Raw genomic sequence first — 20,155 nt, 5'->3', positions numbered from 1 at the left:
TTATCGCGGCATTTTGCCACGGCTCATAGAGCCTGGGGTCCGCTTGACAACTAATCCCAAGAATTAACGAAGGCACTAGTTTTCACGAAAGTGCCTGCCATTTGACCTTTCAACCCAGAGGGGAAACTAGGCCTTATTGGTCCGGTTTCCTCCGTTCCGTTCCGAAAAACTCGTTGGTACGAGCCGGGGTTGGAACCCGCGACCTCCGGATTGAAAGTCGCACGCTGTTACCGCTAGCTAGGCCACCAGCACTCCAGATTATGTAAGTGTTTCAATCAAATGAGATCATAATAAAACAGACTTTAATAATTTATTCAATGGTTTAACACTAATAATATACGAGTTTTATAACACAGTATAATGCAAATAACTCACTACCTTAAACTAAAAATATAGCAAAATAAAATAAATATTAATGAAATATTTATAAATAACATAATTTTAAATAGAATAATTATAAATAACATAATTTTAAATAAAATAATTATAAATAACAATTTTAAATAAAATAATTATAAATAACATAATTTTAAATAAAATAATTATAAATAACATAGTTTTAAATAAAATAATTATAAATAAAATAAATATAAAAACTATACAAGCGCTATTAGGATATATGGAATACACGTTCAGATTTGCGGATATACCTACTTATTGTTTCCATGAAGTATAAAAAATGGTAATAGATTATACACCCATTTGCCTTCATAAAGCTTTTCGAAAATAAATGTATTTCTATTTCTAAGTCTATTTCGGAACTATGTAGGTATTTGTAGAAATTTCCCGGTAAAATAGTCATTTCAAAAAAATAACAAGCAATTGGCATAATTAGTAAAAATGATAGTTCATAGTAGCTCTCAAAGTCATGCAATCCACCTCATCAATCTTCAAAGTATTCATCTTGACGTTGATATCTTCTTCCAATTGGATTTGTGTCTGCAGCAAATAGCGCAGAGAGGCCGTGGCTTCTTGTAGCATCTGCTGGAGCTGCTCCACGCTGTGTCGGAGGCTCTCACACTCGTAGTACAGGGACTGCCCCGGTGGATCTTTCACCAACTCAGCGCCTACTCTCTGAGACCTCCTACCAAGTCTCGTGTGCGCCAAACCTATGTACCCCTCCTTTTCAGCTAGAGCCTTTTGCAACTCTAAAATATTATTCTGCATGTCACAAATCTTCTTCGCCGTCTCATGATGCATCTCCTCCAGCCTCCCTTTTGCAATATGAGTCTCTTTAATACGCTCATTGAATTCGTGGTTGCATTTGTTATAGGCTGTCCATAAATCATCAATAACTTGTTTGAGCAAAGTATCAATGAATACGCGTATCGGCCGTGCGGAAGACACTGCTCGTGCTGCCTGTTGTATGTTCTTTGCGGAATACGCATTGTACTCTTCAGCTGAAATATCAGCAGGGTCTAGATTTGAATAGCCTTCGTAAATGGACAGGCTTAAATCAGTCGGTTTTAACGTGAGTGACCCTTTATCGGAATCGATGGCAGCTTGCTTGTACTGTAAATCGCGATCTAGTAGGTACCGAACGGAACGCAGTCGTCGCATCTGTTCGTTCAACTGCTCTAAAGCTCGTTTCAAAAGACTTTGGCCCCCGAGGATTGTAGTTATTTCATTTTGCAGTGCATCTTCTACATTATCGACAGCCAAATCGATTCCTAACCGGCCGTCTCTCAACATGAGGCATTTTCTACAGATTGTAAGAGCATTCGCTTCCAGTGAAGCTAAGCAGTCTTGCAGCCGGGTCTTGTACATACTTAAAGCTTCTAGCTCATTGATAATCTCCTTTCTTTGTACTTTCAACTCTCCTTTATTGAACTCAACATCACCAATTCGTTCGTCTATGCGCCGGTCCGTGGTTTCTTTTAAGAGTTTCGCGCTTTCTTTTGTTTGGTCGCGGACTCTCTCACATTCTTTAAGGATCCTGTCGGCGAGTTGGGCCTGGTCTTCGGCGTTTCTGTTTCTTGCGTCGTTGCTGAGCTTCCACTCCGCGAGAGTGAACTTAGCGGACCTGGGGGGTACGCAGATGATCGCCTGCTCCGATAGCCGCGTCGTGGCCACCGGGGCACCAATTACGTTGAGCACACCAAATTGTGCGTCGGACATTTTACTAAATATATTTCTCAAAAATATTTGTAAAGAGACTACAAAAATAAGAAAATATTTGACAGTTAAATCATTCCGTTGTTAAATATCTATCAAACCTGTGACAGCGAACAAGTGTTTTAAAAATATTTTTGGCTGTGTGCGAACGAAGGTTATATTAGTGACCCTCGGTTTATTTTAGAGTGAGTCAGACCAAGAAAAGTTTGCAACGTTTATTTTAAGCGTCAAACTTCTATGAAATTATGAGATATTAATAATACTTGCAGTATACTTGCAGTGCGTGTGCTATTAAAAGCGTTGCAAACTTTTCTTGGTCTAACTGTGAGAATGTCAGAGAGTCCGGGACGAAACTGAAGAGAAAAGCAAAATATTACAAGCTACTTCCGAAAGGCCCATTGAGGAACGTATATTAGATGTTGAATTTAATAAGAAGGAGTTATGTCTACAGAGAAAAGAAATCTGCATCGAAGTTGAAGCTATGAGTGTGTATAAAACTAGGCTGCAAGATTGTGTGGCCTCTTTAGAACAAAATGTTTTAAATATATGTAGAAAATGTCTCATGCTGAGAGACGGCAGGCTGGGAATCGATCTAGTGGTCGACAATGTAGAAGCTGCTTTACAAGAAGAAGTATCAACCATTCTTGGCGCCAAAAGCCTACTGGAGCGAGCTCTTGAGCAGTTGAATGAACAAATGAGACGACTGCACACGATCCAGCTCGATCGTGATTTGCAATACAAACAAGCTGCTATTGATGCCGATAAAGGTTCGCTTACATTAAAACCAACGGATATATGTTTACCTATTTGCGAAGGTTACACAAATATGGACCCAGCAGACATATCAACCGAAGGATACAACTTCCATTTCGCTAAAAATATACAACAGGCAGCGAAAGAAGTGAGATCCGCCCGCCCGATACGAGTATTTATTGACACGTTATTGAAGCAGGTCGTCGACGACTTGTGGGCGGCTTATAATAGTTATAATATAACAAATGCAATCATGCATTTAACGAGCGTATACAAGCGACTAAGCTCGCTAAAGGAAACCTGGAGGATATGCATCGTGAGGTCACGAAAATGCCATGCAAAAGAATATTGATTTGTTGAAGAAAGCCATAAAGGAGGATACATCGGTGTGGCGCATACGAGGCTTGGGAGAAGGGCTCAGCGAGTTGGCGCCGAGTTGGTGAAAGATTCTCCAGGTCAAGCTCTGTACTATGAATGTAAAATGCTTCGCCACAGCACTGAGCAGCTGCAGAAGATGCTACAAGACGCCACGGCCGCTCTTCGTTATCTGTCTCAGATCCAGTTAGAAGAGGACATCTATATAGAGAATACCTTGAAGATCGATGAGGTGGATTACATGACTCTGAGGGCGACAATGCACTATCAGGCATATAGGGCATATTGAAGGCATTTGGCACATATTCTCGAATATGGAAGTACCTAAGTCATAGTTTTGATTTTATTTCATGACGTACATTGTATAACCGTGTTTCTATTTACTGACATTCCCAACTTTTCGAAGTCTTTCTAATGAAAGTTTTTCTATATATCATTAAGTTGCTGAAAATATCTATCTATCTATCTATCTAATACCTTTAAACGAGCAATTCTTGTTTATTTATTTATTTATATACTTTATTTTTAAACTATATTTATAAACTATATACTTTATTTATTTATATATATTTAGGTATATTTCGGGGATCTCGCAAACGGCTCTAACGATTTCGATGAAATTTGCTATATGTGGGTTTTCGAGAGCTATAAATCGATCTAGCTAGGTCTTATCACTGGGAAAACTCACATTTTTGAGTTTTTATATATTTTCCGAGCAAAGCTCGGTCTCCCAGATATTATACCTACTTATTATAAGACATCGTAAATTTTGTAGCATTGGAATTCCAACTGAAATGGTAAACTAAGGTTATATAAAAAAAGAAATGGAAATAGGCAGGGCATGTAGCACGACTGACAGACCACCGATGGACCCTAAGAGTGACATCGTGGGAAGGTATCGGAAGACCACGAACGAGATGGGCGGACGAGATAACCAAAATAGCTAGTCCTAACTGAATGCAAATAGCCCAGGATAGAGCAAATTGGGCATCTTTAGAGGAGGCCTTCACCTGCAGAGGGGTTCTTGCCAACTAACTATTTTTATAATCTCAAAAAAATTAAATTAAAATTGTTAATCTTAATATTAAACTAGTATTTGAGTAAAAAATGTATTACGTTACAGTTGCAAGAAATAAAAGGCTTTTTTATATTTTATTTTTATTTTATTATAATGCAAATAACTAAAAATAAACCTTATACTAAAAAATATAGCAGAATAAAATTAAAAAAATTATACACGCTCTAGCTAAGAATACGTGGCATAAAGTTTTTCCCATTTCCGATTGCATAAGTTAACGAGTAAGTAACTCATACATTACTCGTTACAGAATTTCAGATGTTTCACAATAATACCCACGCGTATAAGTACATACATGGAAATCACGTTCATATTTGCGGAAATACTTATTGTTTCCATGAAGTATAAAAATGGTACCTAATAGATGTTTTGTTATCAATTTGCCTTCATAAAAAAATTCTAAAATAAATGTACTATTTCTAAGTTTATTTCGGAACTATTTGTAGTAATTTCCCAGTAAAATAGTCATTTCAAAGAAAGACATTGTTATTTACGAATTACTCAACCCGAATTTTTGATAAACTCCCATATTTTACTAAAACTCCCATATTACAAAAAAGAGCCATAAGATATGTGGTCCAGGTAGCAAAGGAAACCTCAGTAAGACCATATTTCAAAGAACTAGGAATATTAACTCTGCCGTCGATAGTAAATAAATAAATTAAATAGATAAATAACTATAATATATGCTGTACCTAATAATAAATTGACTCGTAATATGAATGATACCTATTATAAATAAATTAATATGAATACTATGAATATGATACTGAAAAAAACAAATGCAATCAAGCAATTGGCATACTTAGTAGAAATGATAGTCCATAGTAGCTCTCAAAGTCATGCAATCCACCTCATCAATCTTCAAAGTATTCATCTTGACGTTGATATCTTCTTCCAATTGGATTTGTGTCTGCAGCAAATAGCGCAGAGAGGCCGTGGCTTCCTGTAGCATCTGCTGGAGCTGCTCCACGCTGTGCCGGAGGCTCTCACACTCGTAGAACAGGGACTGCCCCGGAGGATCTTTCACCAACTCAGCGCCTACTCTCTGAGACCTCCTACCAAGTCTCGTGTGCGCCAAACCTATGTACCCCTCCTTTTCAGCTAGAGCCTTTTGCAACTCTAAAATATTATCCTGCATTTCACAAATTTTCGTCGCCGTCTCATGATGCATCTCCTCCAGCCTCCCTTTTGCAATATGAGTCTCTTTAATACGCTCATTGAATTCGTGGTTGCATTTGTTATAGGCTGTCCATAAATCATCAATAACTTGTTTGAGTAAAGTATCAATGAATACGCGTATGGGCCGAGCGGAAGACACTTCTCGTGCCGCCTGCTGTATGTTCTTCGCGGAGTACGCATTGTACTCTTCAGCTGAAATATCAGCAGGGTCGAGATTGGAATAGCCTTCATAAATGGACAGGCATAAATCAGTTGGTTTTAACGTGAGTGACCCTTTATCGGAATCGATGGCAGCTTGCTTGTACTGTAAATCGCGATCTAGTAGGTACCGAACGGAACGCAATCGTCGCATCTGTTCGTTCAACTGCTCTAAAGCTCGTTTCAAAAGACTTTGGCCCCCGAGGATTGTAGTTATTTCATTTTGCAGTGCATCTTCTACATTATCGACAGCCAAATCGATTCCTAACCGGCCGTCTCTCAACATGAGGCATTTTCTACAGATCGTAAGAGCATTCGTTTGCAGTGAAGCTAAGCAGTCTTGCAGCCGGGTCTTGTACATACTTAAAGCTTCTAGCTCATTGACAATCTCTTTTCTTTGTACTTTCAACTCTCCTTTATTGAACTCGACATCACCAATTCGTTCTTCTATGCGCCGGTCCGTGGTTTCTTTTAAGAGTTTCGCACTTTCTTTTGTTTGGTCGCGGACTCTCTCACATTCTTTAAGGATCCTGTCGGCGAGTTGAGCCTGGTCTTCGGCGTTTCTGTTTCTTGCGTCGTTGTTGAGTTTCCACTCTGCGACAGTGAATTTAGCGGACCTGGGGGGTACGCAGACGATCGCCTGCTCCGATAGCCGCGTCGTGGCCACCGGAGCACCAATTACGTGGAGCACACCAAACTGTGCGTCGGACATTTTGCTAAATAATTTCTAGAAAATGTTTGTAAAGAGACAACAAAAATGTTATGATAGTCAAAGAGATTCAACCACTACGTTAAGATAGTCAATGTGAATATTTGACAATTAAATCATTTCGCTATCAAATGGTTGTCAAACGTGTGCCAGCGAACAAGTGATTTTTTTTTTTTTTTTTGCTGTGTTGTATGAAGGTTATATTAGTGACCCTCGGTTTCTTTTATCTATCCATATCATCCATATTGTATCTCTCTCTTTTGTTTGATGTAATTTTTTTTTAACAGGTATGTGCAATTGTAAGTACAATAACCACAGAGTGGGAGCCCCACGAGTCTAACCGGGGAGCCGGCAGGCCTCGTCGGCGATGGCGAGATAACTTGGATTCCTTCTTGAGAGGCTGGCCAGAGGCCAGATATTGCACTAAATAGAGACGAGTGGAGGAAGAGGGGGGATGCCTTTGCCCAGCAGTGGGACACAGTGGGCTCTGAATAATAATAATAATAATGTGCAATTGTGCAGGGTGAAGTGGTACCAAGTGGTCCTTAATTTATTCAACTAAGCAACTACCTGTTCCTCTATTATGGCAAAAATAAGTACCTACCTACAGCCGCATTCCTGTTTGTGTACGCTTGTTGTTCTCTTTAAATTCGAAATCCATGAAAGTACGGAACCCTTCACTGACACGCACTAGGTAGCGCCCGGTTTTATTGAAAAGGGAGGGGGATTATCTTTACTTGCTGCACGCACAGCAACGCCTTAATTGTTCCCATGGAGACAAACAGTTAAGTCGATTGCTAAACTTAGTTTGCGTTACGTTTTAAGAATCACACATTTATTCTTAACTAATTATAAGTGTCATCACTGTTAACTGACAGTTCGTAAACCTTATTACAAAAGGCATAAGATCCACTGATAGACGGTAAAGAGCGTGGTTAAAGCTCAGTGTTATTCGTGATTTGTTAAGGTTACCTAATTGTAAAGAATTCAACTATGGCCGACACCAAGTTTGGGATTCGCCATGTTATCGGCGCTCCAGTGACAACAACAATGCTATCGCAACAAGAATTGGTATGCATACCTCCCAGAACAGCCAAGTTTACCCTCGGCGAATGGAAACTAAACAACGACGCGAAAAGCAAGATCACCACGGACCAGCAACAGCTAGCGGACAAGGTCCTTGGAGAATGTCAGAGAGTAAGGGAAGAAACAGAAGACAGAAGCAAAATATTACAAGCTACTTCCGAAAGGCGCATTGAGGAACGTATATCAGATGTTGAATTTAATAAGAAGGAGTTATGTCTACAGAGAAAAGAAATCTGCATCGAACTTGAAGCTATGAGTGTGTATAAAACTAGGCTGCAAGATTGTCTGGCCTCTTTAGAACAAAATGCTTTAAATATATGTAGAAAATGTCTTATGCTAAGAGACAGCAGGCTGGGAATCGATCTAGTGGTCGACAATGTAGAAACTGCTTTACAAGAAGAAATATCAACCATTCTTGGCGCCAAAAGGCTATTGGAGCGAGCTCTTGAGCAGTTGAATGAACAAATGAGACGCCTGCGTTCCACGCGATACCAGCTCGATCGTGATTTGCAATACAAACAAGCTGCTATTGATGCCGATAAAGGTTCGCTTACATTAAAACCAACGGACATATGTTTACCTATTTGCGAAGGTTACACAAATATGGACCCAGCAGACATATCAACCGAAGAATACAACTTCTATTCCGCTAAAAATATAGAACAGGCAGCGAAAGAAGTGAGTTCCGCCCGCCCGATACGAGTATTTATTGACATGTTATTGAAGCAGGTCGTCGACGACTTGTGGGCGATTTATAACAAATGCAATCATGCATTTAACGAGCGTATACAAGCGACAAAGCTCGCTAAAGGAAACCTGGAGGATATGCATCGTGAGGTCACAGAAAAGGCTCATGCCATGCAAAATAATATAGATTTGTTGAAGAAAGCCATAGCTGATAAAGAAGGATACATCGGTGTGGCGCATACGAGGCTTGGGAGAAGGGCTCAGCGAGTTGGCGCCGAGTTGGTGAAAGATTCCCCAGGTCAAGCCCTGTACTATGAATGTGAAATGCTTCGCCACAGCACTGAGCAGCTGCAGAAGATGCTGCAAGACGCCACGGCTGCCCTTCGTTATCTGTCTCAGACTCAAATCCAGTTGGAAGAGGACATCAATATAAAGATGAATACTTTGAAGATCGATGAGGTGGATTGCATGACTCTGAGGGCGACAATGGACTATCATGCCTATTGAAGGGAGCGTTCAAGTATTACGTAACGCAATTTTTGGACATTTTTGACCCCCTCTCCCCCCCATGTAACGCGCCGTAACGTTTTTCTGTAAACCCCCCCCCCCCCCCCTAGTAAAACGTTACGTAACCACAAGTGACCATTTTTTTTACCTAAAGGCCACAATTATGTGGCATAAAAAGTACCGGAAAGTCGCTAAAATACCTTTGTTATTGTTTTAATCGCGTTAATATTATTAATTAACATTTGCAATGTCTAAAATTTTGAGAAAAATCACGTTTTAAAAAATGCGTGAGAAAATTTCTCTACGCGACCGTTCTGAAGGGTTAAAAAACAACGTTACGTAACGCGTAGTTCAAACCCCCCCTCCCGCCGCTGTAAAGCATCGTAACGTTTTACAAGACCCCCTCCCCCCCCAAATTCGTTACGTAATACTTGAACGCTCCCGAAGGCATTTTGGACTTATGTCCAAACGAGAATTATTTCTCGTTTAGAATATGGAATGTACTTAAGGCATAGTTTTGATTTATTTCCTTAGGTACATTGTATACTGTTGTGTATCTGTTTACTGACATTCTCAACTTTTCGAAATCTTTCCAACGAAAGTGTTTCTATGACATTAAGTACCTAAATGTTTAAGAGCAAAGTGCTGAAATGGAAAATATCAAATGAGAAGGGATACAATTGTCTTTGTTAAGTACCTAAATTAACTAACTTAAGTAAGTAGGTACCTATACTTTATTCTGTAATAAATATGCATACCTAATGCTAGTCGTATTTTTATTTTAAAGATAAGAACATAATACTTACTATGTAACATCGATTACTTATTATTTGTTTTTATTTCATTGTTATGGTTGAGTCGATGAATTGTAAATTTTATTATTTTTCGCAAATAATCCCAAGCCATATTTTTTGTCTGGTACGTGACGAAAACGTTAACACTGTTTTATACCAACAAAAGATATAAGTACGGTCGTAAATAAATAAATAAAGCTCATAAAATTCGGGGTAGCGGCCAACAAAAAGAATGACGTGCGTGTTGTCATAAGTAATATTATTTGTAAGGCCGCGGACTGCGGCCCGTTTCTCAACTGCTTGTTGTGCTTGTGTTGTATTACAAGTGGAAGTCCCTTTCTAACAAAAGCTGTTAACAAATAACATCCGCTTGTATTACAAGTAACAAGCTTTTGAGAAACGGGCCCTTGGACGCATGGCGACCGCCGCCGCCACCGCTGTCGTCCAAAACAGATTTATTCAACTCTACTTTTAATTTTTCATCGTGCCGCCCGGTGCCGGGCAGTGCGATCATTGGTTCGCGCGTCTCGATCAAAATATAGATATAGAGTTGGAGGAAGTTGGAGGAGGAATTAAATGATAATAATTGTATTCATGATAATTAAAATTGTATTTAATAGAACTACGGAGACAAATCTCACATTGTAATGTATTAACTGAAGTGTAAAATTTGTACAATTTTATCAATAAATGTATCTTATCTTATCTTATCTTAAACTGTTTTGAACGACAGCGCCGCTGGTCGCGTGCGTCTAGTCCGCGGCTTAACATGAGGAGGTATGAAGAATCTAGCAGTAACTACGATGTGAACAGCAATAGCCAACAATGAAATTTTATTAAGAGGCAATGCTTGCAGATTACTTATCAGGTAATCGCGTATAAATATATAATATTTAATTATTTTGGTACAGAGAGTTAACTATTATTTCATACCCCATTAGGCAGCCTTCCCACTAAAGCGGAGATGAGAAGAGACATGCGGGAATCAACCAATAGCATTGATTGTAATCCACATCTCTTCTCCACTCCGCCGGATTACAACCAATGCTATAGGTTGATTCCTACACGCCTCCTCTCATCTCTGTTCATCTCTGCTTCAGTGGAAAGCCTTAACGTAGGGATAAGGTATTTATGTAACTCCGAATGAACAAAAGAGGAAAATATTGCAAGTTAATTATGCTCTAGCCTAAGCCAAACTCCTAATAAGACCTTTTCGCAGTGCATAGAGTTGATCACACGATCGCTTATTGCACTCATGCAAATACACTCAACACACACATAACACTTCACAACTCATCACGCTCTACACTCACGTCTTTCCCGGATCACACAACTACACACCCAGGAACAACGCGTATACCGATAGCGCCGAGTTTCTGGCAACAAAACACTTTACAGGGTTTAGGGAGGGGTTTAGTCCGTAGGCGGCTGGGAAGAAAATCTCCAATGCAGCCGAGTCGGGCATGCTGCCGGATACCGGGCCGGCAGTATCCAATGAGGATTACCTCCACCTCTGACTAAAAAAAAAACAAAAAAAGCCAAACTCCTTACTTTCCGAAACTCCTCCATTTCATACAAGAGTCACCGGCGTTGTCCCAGTCCGGCAGACCTCCGGGGAGGACGTAGCATTTCTTCTTCTCCAGGTCGGCGAAATACCAGAGAAGCTGGTTAAGACCTATGTGCCGGTAAAATTAAACAATACATATATACAAGCATCATATTACGTAAGGTATCTCTAACGTAAATAAATGAATAAATAAAACGTGTCCTTGATTCTCGTCCTTCTAAAGTTGAAAACTTTCTCAGCTGTTACCTCTAGTAACAACTTGATGGTAACTAGTGAAATAGAAATAGAAATTTATTTGCTAGAAATGTGGTAGGTGCAGAAATAAGGTTACCTCTAGTAACAACTTGATGGTAACTAGTGAAATAGAAATGGAAATTTATTTGCTAGAAATGTGGTAGGTGCAGAAATAAGGTGTTAACATCCAATTTTGCGAGTTTAGCATATGTCGCCAATAATCTAGGCATGCAAATTATGTTTTTAGTTAGCCTATATTATACTATGTATATATTATTTACAAACTATAACCCAAAATATAATTCTTTACTCAAACCTCTTGTACGGAATTATAATATTTCATGTTGCACAGTTGAGTTGCTCAAGGGCCAATACACGGGAAATATTTTTTTAGCTCTAATCAGACTTTTACTATTGTTATTTCATTGGATTTGACACTTATCAGCTAGATTTTTAATAATTTAACTAACCGCAAGAACTCGTAGGTATGATCACAACCAATATCTCTATTATCTCTAGACACACACTAGAAGAAATAGAAATATAGAGGCAGAAATAGAAATTTAAATAACTTACCGCAAGCGAAAGCGAAAAGCACGAGACTATAGATGAAGAAAAATTTGACTATGTCTATGACCATGCGGCCCAGAGAGATCTGCAGCGGCCCCAGGTGAGGGTTGATGGAGAACAGGTGCACCAGCTTCAGAGCACTAAGGGATAGGATCATGTTTTAGTGTTCGAACAACTTATTACTGAGGCAAGCCAAATATTTTATTTTCGATATCATAAAAACAGTTTGCCCCCGTTTTTTTCGATTTGGAAAATCTGTGCATCTGGCGAACCCGCTGCGAACAGTCAGACAAATTCTCAAAGTTGCTAGCTACTTATTTCAATTCTAATAGATAGAATAGATAGAAGTAAGAGAGTTTTTTCCAAGTTTTTGTACAGGTACAGACAGCATCAAACACATAGTGACGGCCAAAGTTTCCAAATATATCGGTACAAGGACTGTTACGATATAGGAATTTGGCCATTTTGGACTACACTATCTATTTGATGCTGACTGTAGGTAGGATCCATAGGATCACACTGCATAATGCAGTCAGGAACAGGGATGAACATAATTGAATAGGTACCTGAAAATGTTAGCAGCAGCGAACAACCCCTCAGCAATCAACTGTGGGTCAAAAGCGTCCCACTGCTCCCTAGGTATAAACTTGGTTTGCGGATCCCTCTTGATCTCCGTGATCTGTTACAAAATACATTTGATTCAGAAAGTACGACTAATAATCACAATAGAATTGTTCGTTGGAACTCACGTCACTTGTTACGGCTATCAGTTTGTCGATTTTTTTTTTCGACAACAATAGGTATTTATGCTTAAACGGCACCTCATTACTCTTGACACTGAACCTGCCTTGAATCAACCTGCGGTAGGTAGTTGTCTGCCAATACCGTCACTTGCGGAATTACAGCAGTCACAGGATCCCCCCCCCCCCCCCCCCCCCTCTACGACTCCAAGAAACTCCAGTAGGTACATAGGTTACGTGAATACCAGAAGTACCTACAATTTTTGTGATAAATGGCATTGGCGCCTTCGCCTTCTCTTATGGGGCACAATTACCTATAATTTACCTATAATTAGCTATGTAAGCATCAGTCATGATTGTTATATAGATTTAAGAGTATGTAAGATTTATTATCTGTTGGTAACCCTAAATAAAGAAAATAAACAATTGTGGAATACAAATTGCAAATCGAGCCCCAAGTCTTCAAAATTTTTATACCTAGGTACTCGTAATCATTTCTATCGTATTAAATTTAAATATAACCTGTTGCAGATATGCCGCTATCCGGAGTAATGCCACGGTCACATAGAGGAAGTTGCGTGTGAAGTCGATGAAGTTCCACATGTCTCGGAGGTACGCGCGAATGCCATCTGTGAAGATCTCATGTGTTTCTTCCCATATAAATCCTGAAATTTCAATAATTTATGGGGTGAGGGCTACGGATGTGAATGTTGCCGAAAGTTTCCAAAAAGTTGGAAGTTGAGCGCTACGAAATTACAGAAAGATTTCACAGGAAATCAAGGAAGCTTTCATTTACAAATGAAATACAAAATATAAAATGGACGGCTAGTCTATCTCGCGGGCGAGATACTGTCGCGCCGCTCTTGTGCTAGAGCTACTGGAAAGTGGAAAAGAATTTAGTCTTACCAAGAACGTAGACTACAACGACGAGCTCCAAGTATGTCGGTCCGTTTCCTCTCTGTTTCAGCAGTTCTTTTTCAAGTTCTTTGACCATCCACTCTGGACCGAACAGCTGTATCGCTTGCACTTCAGCTCTTTGTGATACCAGAATCAAAATTACTGAAACAAAATGATCAAATGTAACCACCATCGTTAGTAGCAACAGCCCGCTCCACACTCGTGCGCAAATCGCGGCGCGAAGCCGCGAACGCGAGTGTGGAGTCGATTTCGCAGATCTGCGATCTCGACTAAAAAATACCGAACACGATGAAGACATTTCGAAAGAATCAATAAATTACAAAATTGATTGAGGTTAATTGAACATTAGCTTAATCCCAAGGATATTCCGTTCTCTCTTTTAGAGCGTTGGTTTTGGTGGGCTAGGGTAAGCGTGCTACTTTCAATCCGGAAGTCGCGGGTTCAGACCCCGGCTCGTACCAATGAGTTTAGCGGAACTTATGTACGAAATATCATTTGATTTTTACCAGTTGCTTTTCGGTGAAGGAAAACATCGTGAAGAAACCGGACTAATCCCAACGAGGCCTTGTTTCTCCTCTAGGCTGGAAGGTCAGATGGCAGTCACTTTCGTAAAAACTAGTGCTTACGGCAATTCTCGGTGTTAGTTGCCAAGTGGACCTCAGGCTCCTATGAGCCGAGGCAAAAAACCGGGATAACGCGAGGAAGATGATGATTCCGTTCTATCTTTACGTCACTTACAAAACAGAACTTTTAAAGAATTACTTACGCAGAAAGAACAGGTAACTAGACGCATGTATCAAAAACTTCATGAAAGGTTTCCTCATCAGTTTGCCCGTGGCACAGTTCGGAGCCACCATGTACAGTGAGCAGTAGAAGGGGAAGAGCATAGCCACGCGGCAGATGATGTTGATCTTCTCCATGGCTGTCTTGCGACGGAATCCTGGGACTCCCTCGTACCAGAGCGACGCTAGGAGCTGCTGGATGTTTGGGTGGGCTACGAACTGAAAAATATATTAGTTTGTAAGTATTTTACGTATTACATTCTTAGTATTATATAGGGGTCTCTATTGTTTCCCATAAAGTTTTAAGTCATAATGTATCGTTTGTCCGCATTTTCGTTAGTCATAATTTGTTTGGTTCAGAAACGCGTAACTTTTCAGGATTGCCATAAAACAAACCTAACCTAACCTATCTAATTATCTATAGGATAACATTACGAAGTTAATGGTTTCAGTTTTTTGCCTAATGACAGATAATATGACAAACAATAAATTTTTAAAGCAAACGCCAGAACATTTTGTATAACAGTATAATCAACTTAAAAAAAATAAAACAGTGGCCTCGTAAGGCTTATCGTTAAATTTGATGAATAGCGCTTGAGAACTGGGGAACTATATAATCCACGCCAGTGAAATCACACCATTTAATCCTTTTTGAAAATTTTAAAGTCTGCTACAATGAAGTACCTTTTTCTGCTTAAAGTCGATGGCAAGTTCCAGTCTTGCCAGCTTCATATGTTCGCCGTCCGTAAAGGGCGGCTCGTCGGGGTCGTGATTCAGGATGATGGCCAGCTCCTGCGAACTTCGGGACTGGTCCAGGAGGTCCACACCGAACTGCTGCGCTTGCCGACGGAGTTCAAGGTATTCTGCTTTGCTTTCCTGTAGTAAGAAAGGAGCATTCAATTTATGTCAAGAAATTATCGGATACCTTCTTTTTAACATACCTATGACCTGACTTGTGTAAATTATCTCACTTGAAAGATTTTGGTTACGTTTAGCATGAGCATTTAAACGGTCAGATAAAATTCTAACCTAACTGTTGCGCATGTCATCTAGAATTATTTGAATGACGTTTTTTTGTTGGAAGATTAAAAATATTTCCTTTTGATCTTTTCGTAACGTGGGATTCTGGGCAAGGCCAAGCTTTAAACGGAAATGTTTAAAGGATAAGCAAGTGTCATGGAGGTTTGCATTGTCCTCGTATTCGTTTTCCCTCAAGTAAATGTCCAACCGCAATCTTATTTGCCATGACAAACGAAGTCTAAAGGGCCCTGTTCCCCTGGACCCCTGTTCAGCGAAAGGCACGTTTCTTGTGAAACTCAAGAAGCTAATTAGGTGTTCAATGTTTTCAAGGGTAAATTCAACACAAAGAAAGAAAACATTAAAAAGAATTGAAATTGCATTAACGTTTAATGCTTTAAACAGTTCCATATGAGCCTATCGAACAAAGCAATAAATTTCACTGTTCGTAGGCACGTTACGTACGTCTTACGTACGTACATTAGTTGATATTGTATATAGCAGTTAATCTTAATGAAATCACTTTAATGTGTGCTCGATAGATCATATTTTTTCAGTGAAACCAACCTGTTCAGCAAAAGCCAAGTTCCTGAGCTCCCACGAGAGCTGGAAGGCTGTGAGGATAGGGTCGGTGGAAGAAAGCGCGATGAGAGATGGAGAGGCCAGGGCGCGGTACGCGTTTAGTCGCGCCAGAGAGTGCCGGAGGGAGTCTTCGGATGACTCACGGATGCAGTCGTCGCAACCACATCTGCGAAAAGTATTTTTTTTTTATTATTCAGTGGCCGCTGAAGCGGAAACATTCTTGAGTGGTGAACCGAAAATCACAGCAAGATAAGGATTCCCAAGAAGGAAGAATATGATGATGAGAAACTACTTAATTTTTTTAGGCTACTTAGTTCTCTCTTGTTAAATATAAACTTTATTTCTCCTGTAAAGAGCACAGTGAACTAACGATAGCACAATAAATGTGTTGGAATTTTAATATTGAAGCAGGAATTATGTACATATGCCCAGCCTTTTCGTGGTCACTACGTAGTACATATCTGCCTACCTGACGTCGTGAGGGTCAGGCAGCGTGGCTCCGCGGTCCAGAAGGATCTTGATGATCTCGTAGTTATTCTTGTGAGCTGCTAACATCAGCGGCGTGACGTCCGGCGTGAACATGGCCGTGTTCGGGTCCACTTTCTGCCAACTCTGTTTTAGAAAAATTGTAATTGGTTTGTAATCTACAAAAGACACTAAACCGATTAACATTTTAAGTGTTTTGTGATCATTTCTCACTCGCTTTAAAGTCCAAAAGTATGTTAAGACTTCCTTGACTAAAAAAAGCCTGCTATAATTCAGGACCCCGGGAGTCAAATCAAAATTACACTCCATTCATCATTATTATTTAGGGACGCGACATTTACCTTGGTTAGGAATAGCGTAGAGGTACCGTAAAATGGGCTGAGTAGGGTCAAAACTGAAATTCAAACCTCGATAACATTTTATTTTTACATATGAAAACTGAATGGTGTATATCAGCGGTCGGCAACCCGCGGCCCGCGGGCCGCATGCGGCCCGCGAACCTCTCACTTGCGGCCCGCGAGCCTCCCTGGCTATTTTGTATGTAATATTAACAAACGACAATGTCTGATAAAGTGAGTAATATTAACAAAGTGCGGCCCGCGTCAACATCGTTAACTACTATGTGGCCCTTGGATGCTAAAAGGTTGCCGACCGCTGGTGTATATAATAAGTGTTCCGGACGTTTGTATTTTAGTTTTTATTTTATTTTGGGTAGTTCCATTTCATAACTTTGACGATAAAGAGGAAAACCCACCTCACCCCGTAGTGCCTCGTATTTGGGGTGAGAGGGTTTTCATACAAAAGTGATTTTGGAAGATTGTTGGATCGATTTTTTTTTATTATGCGTATTACTATAGCTCCATTTTAAATTGGAACACATTATTTTTGTAGCAGTAGCCTTAAAATCCCTTCTCACCCCCCTCTCAAACCTTCTCTCCCCATTCACCCACCTCTCCCCGCGAAACCTACTCACCCCGTTTTACGGTACGCCCATAAAAAACCAAGGCAAAGTTTAAAATGACAAGACTGGTTTGATGAACATATGAAGCAAATCCTCTCCACCCATGTGTCGCCCATTGCGTCTGTGTTTCTTTATGAAGGCGTATAAGTTGGTAGTTTATGGACAAACGTACGTATGGTTCACCAGGCTTATAAATAAGCTCCTCATGTTCCAGCAGCAGCTCCACCGCCTCAACAAACTCAGCGTTAATGGCCTGCAGCAGAGCATCCTTCGTTTCCACGCCCATGACGACCAGGAGCTCCACCATCTCCATGTTCTCCCCGTCTATGGCCAGGGTTAGAGCTCCGCGGCCGAGGGAATCCACGCAGTTTACGTCTACATTCTTCTGACGGTGGGCTCGCTGTAGGATCCTAGGAATGAAATCCTTAGATATGTAAGAGGTCACTAATCCGGGTCGAGGCAGCCGACGCTTATATTTCTATGACAGATTAAATAGTTATAGATGGTCAAGCAAATCTTGTCAGTAGAAAAAGGCGCGAAATTCAAATTTTCTATGGGACGATATCCCTTCGCGCCTACATTTTTCTGCCGCCTTTTTCTACTGACAAGATCTGCTTGACCAGCTATAGATAAGTAGAAGGATAAATATAGACATTAATCGAAATTAAAACTCCTGGCGCCTCATAAAGGAGCTGCGTTCTTCTGAAGCTAACGAACGCCGCCCATGCCTAACATTTCCAGCATATTGATGACTTAATGAAATTATGTAGGTTTATAAATTCGTCGTCAGTACGAAAAATTCTTAAATATACACCGTAGGAACGATTATACCTAATTACCTATGTGGGCTTATTGGAACCAAAGGGTTGGTGGCCTAGCGGCAAGAGCGTGCGACTTGCAATCCGGAAGTCGCGGGTTCAAACCCCGGCTCGTATCAATGAGTTTTTCGGAACTTATGTACCTACTAAATATCATTTGATATTTACCAGTCGCTTTTCGGTGAAGAAAAAAACATCGTGAGGAAACCGGACTAATCCCAACAAGGTATAGTTTCTATGGCGGTCAGCAAAATATAATCAGCGCGTGTCGATAGTTTAGTATAGATTAGGGCACGCGCTGATTCAGTTGAGATATTGTATGTGTCGCCGCAGATTGGAGATGTAATGTAAAGATAACAGGATGTATAAAGCGCTTAGGTATCATTGAATAAATCAGTCTAAGTCTACCAGTCAACGGTGTCTTCACTCACTCTACCAGTTCCCCTAAAGTGGTGACCCCGAGTGGGGTCCCTACGGGGACCGACGTGCACGGTTGCCATTTTCCTTATAGTGGTAACCGCCGAAGGAACATGCACCTACTGAGATGTCTACACGAAGAGCTCCAGTGAAGAAGCCTCAGAAGTAAGTGACTGCGACACTCAATTGCCGCCACAATTTGATTTCGCCACCCTTCCATCGAGCTGACATCACTAACATCGTGGGAAACAGCGGTAACTTCCATTATATTCCGGTTTCCGGATTCTTGGACCACAGGATATCGTTAGAAGCAAGAAGAGATAATTATAAAGAGCGTGACATGACCCACCGTGTCACCAAGCATCAAGCAACGCTCTATGGCAAGAGGATCCTGATTAATCCTGATGTGGCACGCAGCAAACCTAGCGACGGACTACTCTACGCAGCGCCCCCTACTAGTCGTCGCCCTCTACGCTCGCCTTGTCGGCTGTGAGCGTTTTCGCTCGCCACAATGGCTCTGAGCACCTTGGCTGCACTCTTCTAACGTCCGCCCAGACGAAGAAGACATTCGGCACGTCTCCGTTTCATCCAAGAACGACAAGTTTTAGGAAAGTACGACGGGAAAGACTGTTCCAACGCAAAAGGATATTTAAGGAAATTCACGCTAAATTGCGATTTGAATAAATGGAGTCATGTCAACTACTACATATTAAGTCTAATTGTTTTGAAGCCGCACTTTAAACTGCAAGCAAGCACAATACGTGACATGTGCAAGGAAATTATTATCAACGCAGCACGCGTCGAGACATGCCGCAGCAATTCATTTTCAAGTCTCGGTCGCGGAGCCGTGATTGAAGTTATAGTCGTGGAAGTGAAGTTATAATTGTATCCTGTTCAGGACAGCTCCTGCGAAGTACTTGGTCGTCAACTCTATCGGTTGACTAAGGGGGGAGTACTATGGCGGTCAGCAAAATATAATCAGCGCGTCTTGATAGTTTAGTATAGATTAGAGCACGCGCTGATTCAGTTGAGATATTGTATGTGTCGCCGCAGATTGGAGATGTAATGTAAAGATAACAGGATGCGTTAAAGCGCTTAGGTATCATTGAATAAATCAGTCTAAGATTACCAGTCAACGAAGTCTTTCACTCACTCTACCCAGTTCCCCTAAAGTTTCCCCTCTTGGTTGGAAGGTCAGATGGCAGTCGCTTTCTTAAAAACTAGTGTCTACGCCAATTCTTGGGATTAGTTATCAAGCGGACCCCAGGCTCCCATGAGCCGTGGCAAAATGCCGGGACAACGGAGTTGGCATTGTTATTTGTTAGTCGTGTCGCTACTTGGTGCGATGACTTACCTCCGAACATTGGCCATGTCACCCCGCTCCACCGCCAGAAGATACTTCTTCTCCTCATAGGTGAGGGCCTTCGGCAGCGTCGGCAGCTCCATCATCGGCCGCACCCCCGAGCATTCGAGTGCGGGGTCCCCCTAGATCATAATGGATCAAAATGGTTTATCTCGGCAGTCAACATTTTAGTAGGTATGCATGCAAAGGTGGCCAAAATCAGTACTTTATTTACCC

General features: G+C 40.8%; 4 protein-coding genes and 1 pseudogene across 4 annotated transcripts in view; 2 read left to right on the top strand and 3 right to left on the bottom strand.

Moving 5' to 3' along the window:
• Positions 1-20,155, bottom strand: part of LOC134795220 (transient-receptor-potential-like protein) — a 395,634-nt gene that overhangs the window by 367,133 nt on the left and 8,346 nt on the right. Inside the window, exons 3-13 of the mRNA XM_063767051.1 lie at positions 19,931-20,061; positions 17,514-17,751; positions 16,364-16,506; positions 15,880-16,060; positions 14,980-15,171; positions 14,280-14,514; positions 13,502-13,654; positions 13,118-13,260; positions 12,422-12,534; positions 11,862-11,995; positions 11,036-11,159 (exon numbers count right to left, since the gene is read on the bottom strand). Coding sequence (XP_063623121.1) covers positions 11,036-11,159; positions 11,862-11,995; positions 12,422-12,534; positions 13,118-13,260; positions 13,502-13,654; positions 14,280-14,514; positions 14,980-15,171; positions 15,880-16,060; positions 16,364-16,506; positions 17,514-17,751; positions 19,931-20,061 — 1,787 coding nt within the window. The remainder of the gene's footprint in view (positions 1-11,035; positions 11,160-11,861; positions 11,996-12,421; positions 12,535-13,117; positions 13,261-13,501; positions 13,655-14,279; positions 14,515-14,979; positions 15,172-15,879; positions 16,061-16,363; positions 16,507-17,513; positions 17,752-19,930; positions 20,062-20,155) is intronic.
• LOC134795063 (tektin-1-like) lies at positions 583-2,204 on the bottom strand. The gene has a single exon (XM_063766900.1). It carries the CDS (start codon positions 2,116-2,118, stop codon positions 832-834), a length of 1,287 nt encoding a protein of 428 aa, XP_063622970.1. The 5' UTR covers positions 2,119-2,204; the 3' UTR covers positions 583-831.
• Positions 2,453-3,532, top strand: LOC134795156 (tektin-1-like; annotated as a pseudogene).
• On the bottom strand, positions 4,461-6,483 carry LOC134794911 (tektin-1-like). Its single transcript, XM_063766764.1, has one exon. The coding sequence runs from the start codon at positions 6,411-6,413 to the stop codon at positions 5,127-5,129; it is 1,287 nt and encodes a 428-aa protein (XP_063622834.1). The 5' UTR covers positions 6,414-6,483; the 3' UTR covers positions 4,461-5,126.
• LOC134794912 (tektin-1-like) lies at positions 7,347-8,690 on the top strand. The gene has a single exon (XM_063766765.1). The coding sequence runs from the start codon at positions 7,404-7,406 to the stop codon at positions 8,688-8,690; it is 1,287 nt and encodes a 428-aa protein (XP_063622835.1). The 5' UTR covers positions 7,347-7,403.

This window comes from Cydia splendana, chromosome 11, assembly GCF_910591565.1.
Source record: "Cydia splendana chromosome 11, ilCydSple1.2, whole genome shotgun sequence".
Taxonomy (NCBI): domain Eukaryota; kingdom Metazoa; phylum Arthropoda; class Insecta; order Lepidoptera; family Tortricidae; genus Cydia; species Cydia splendana.
Note: the sequence above shows the minus strand (reverse complement) of the source record. Positions and strands in the feature narration are given on the sequence as shown.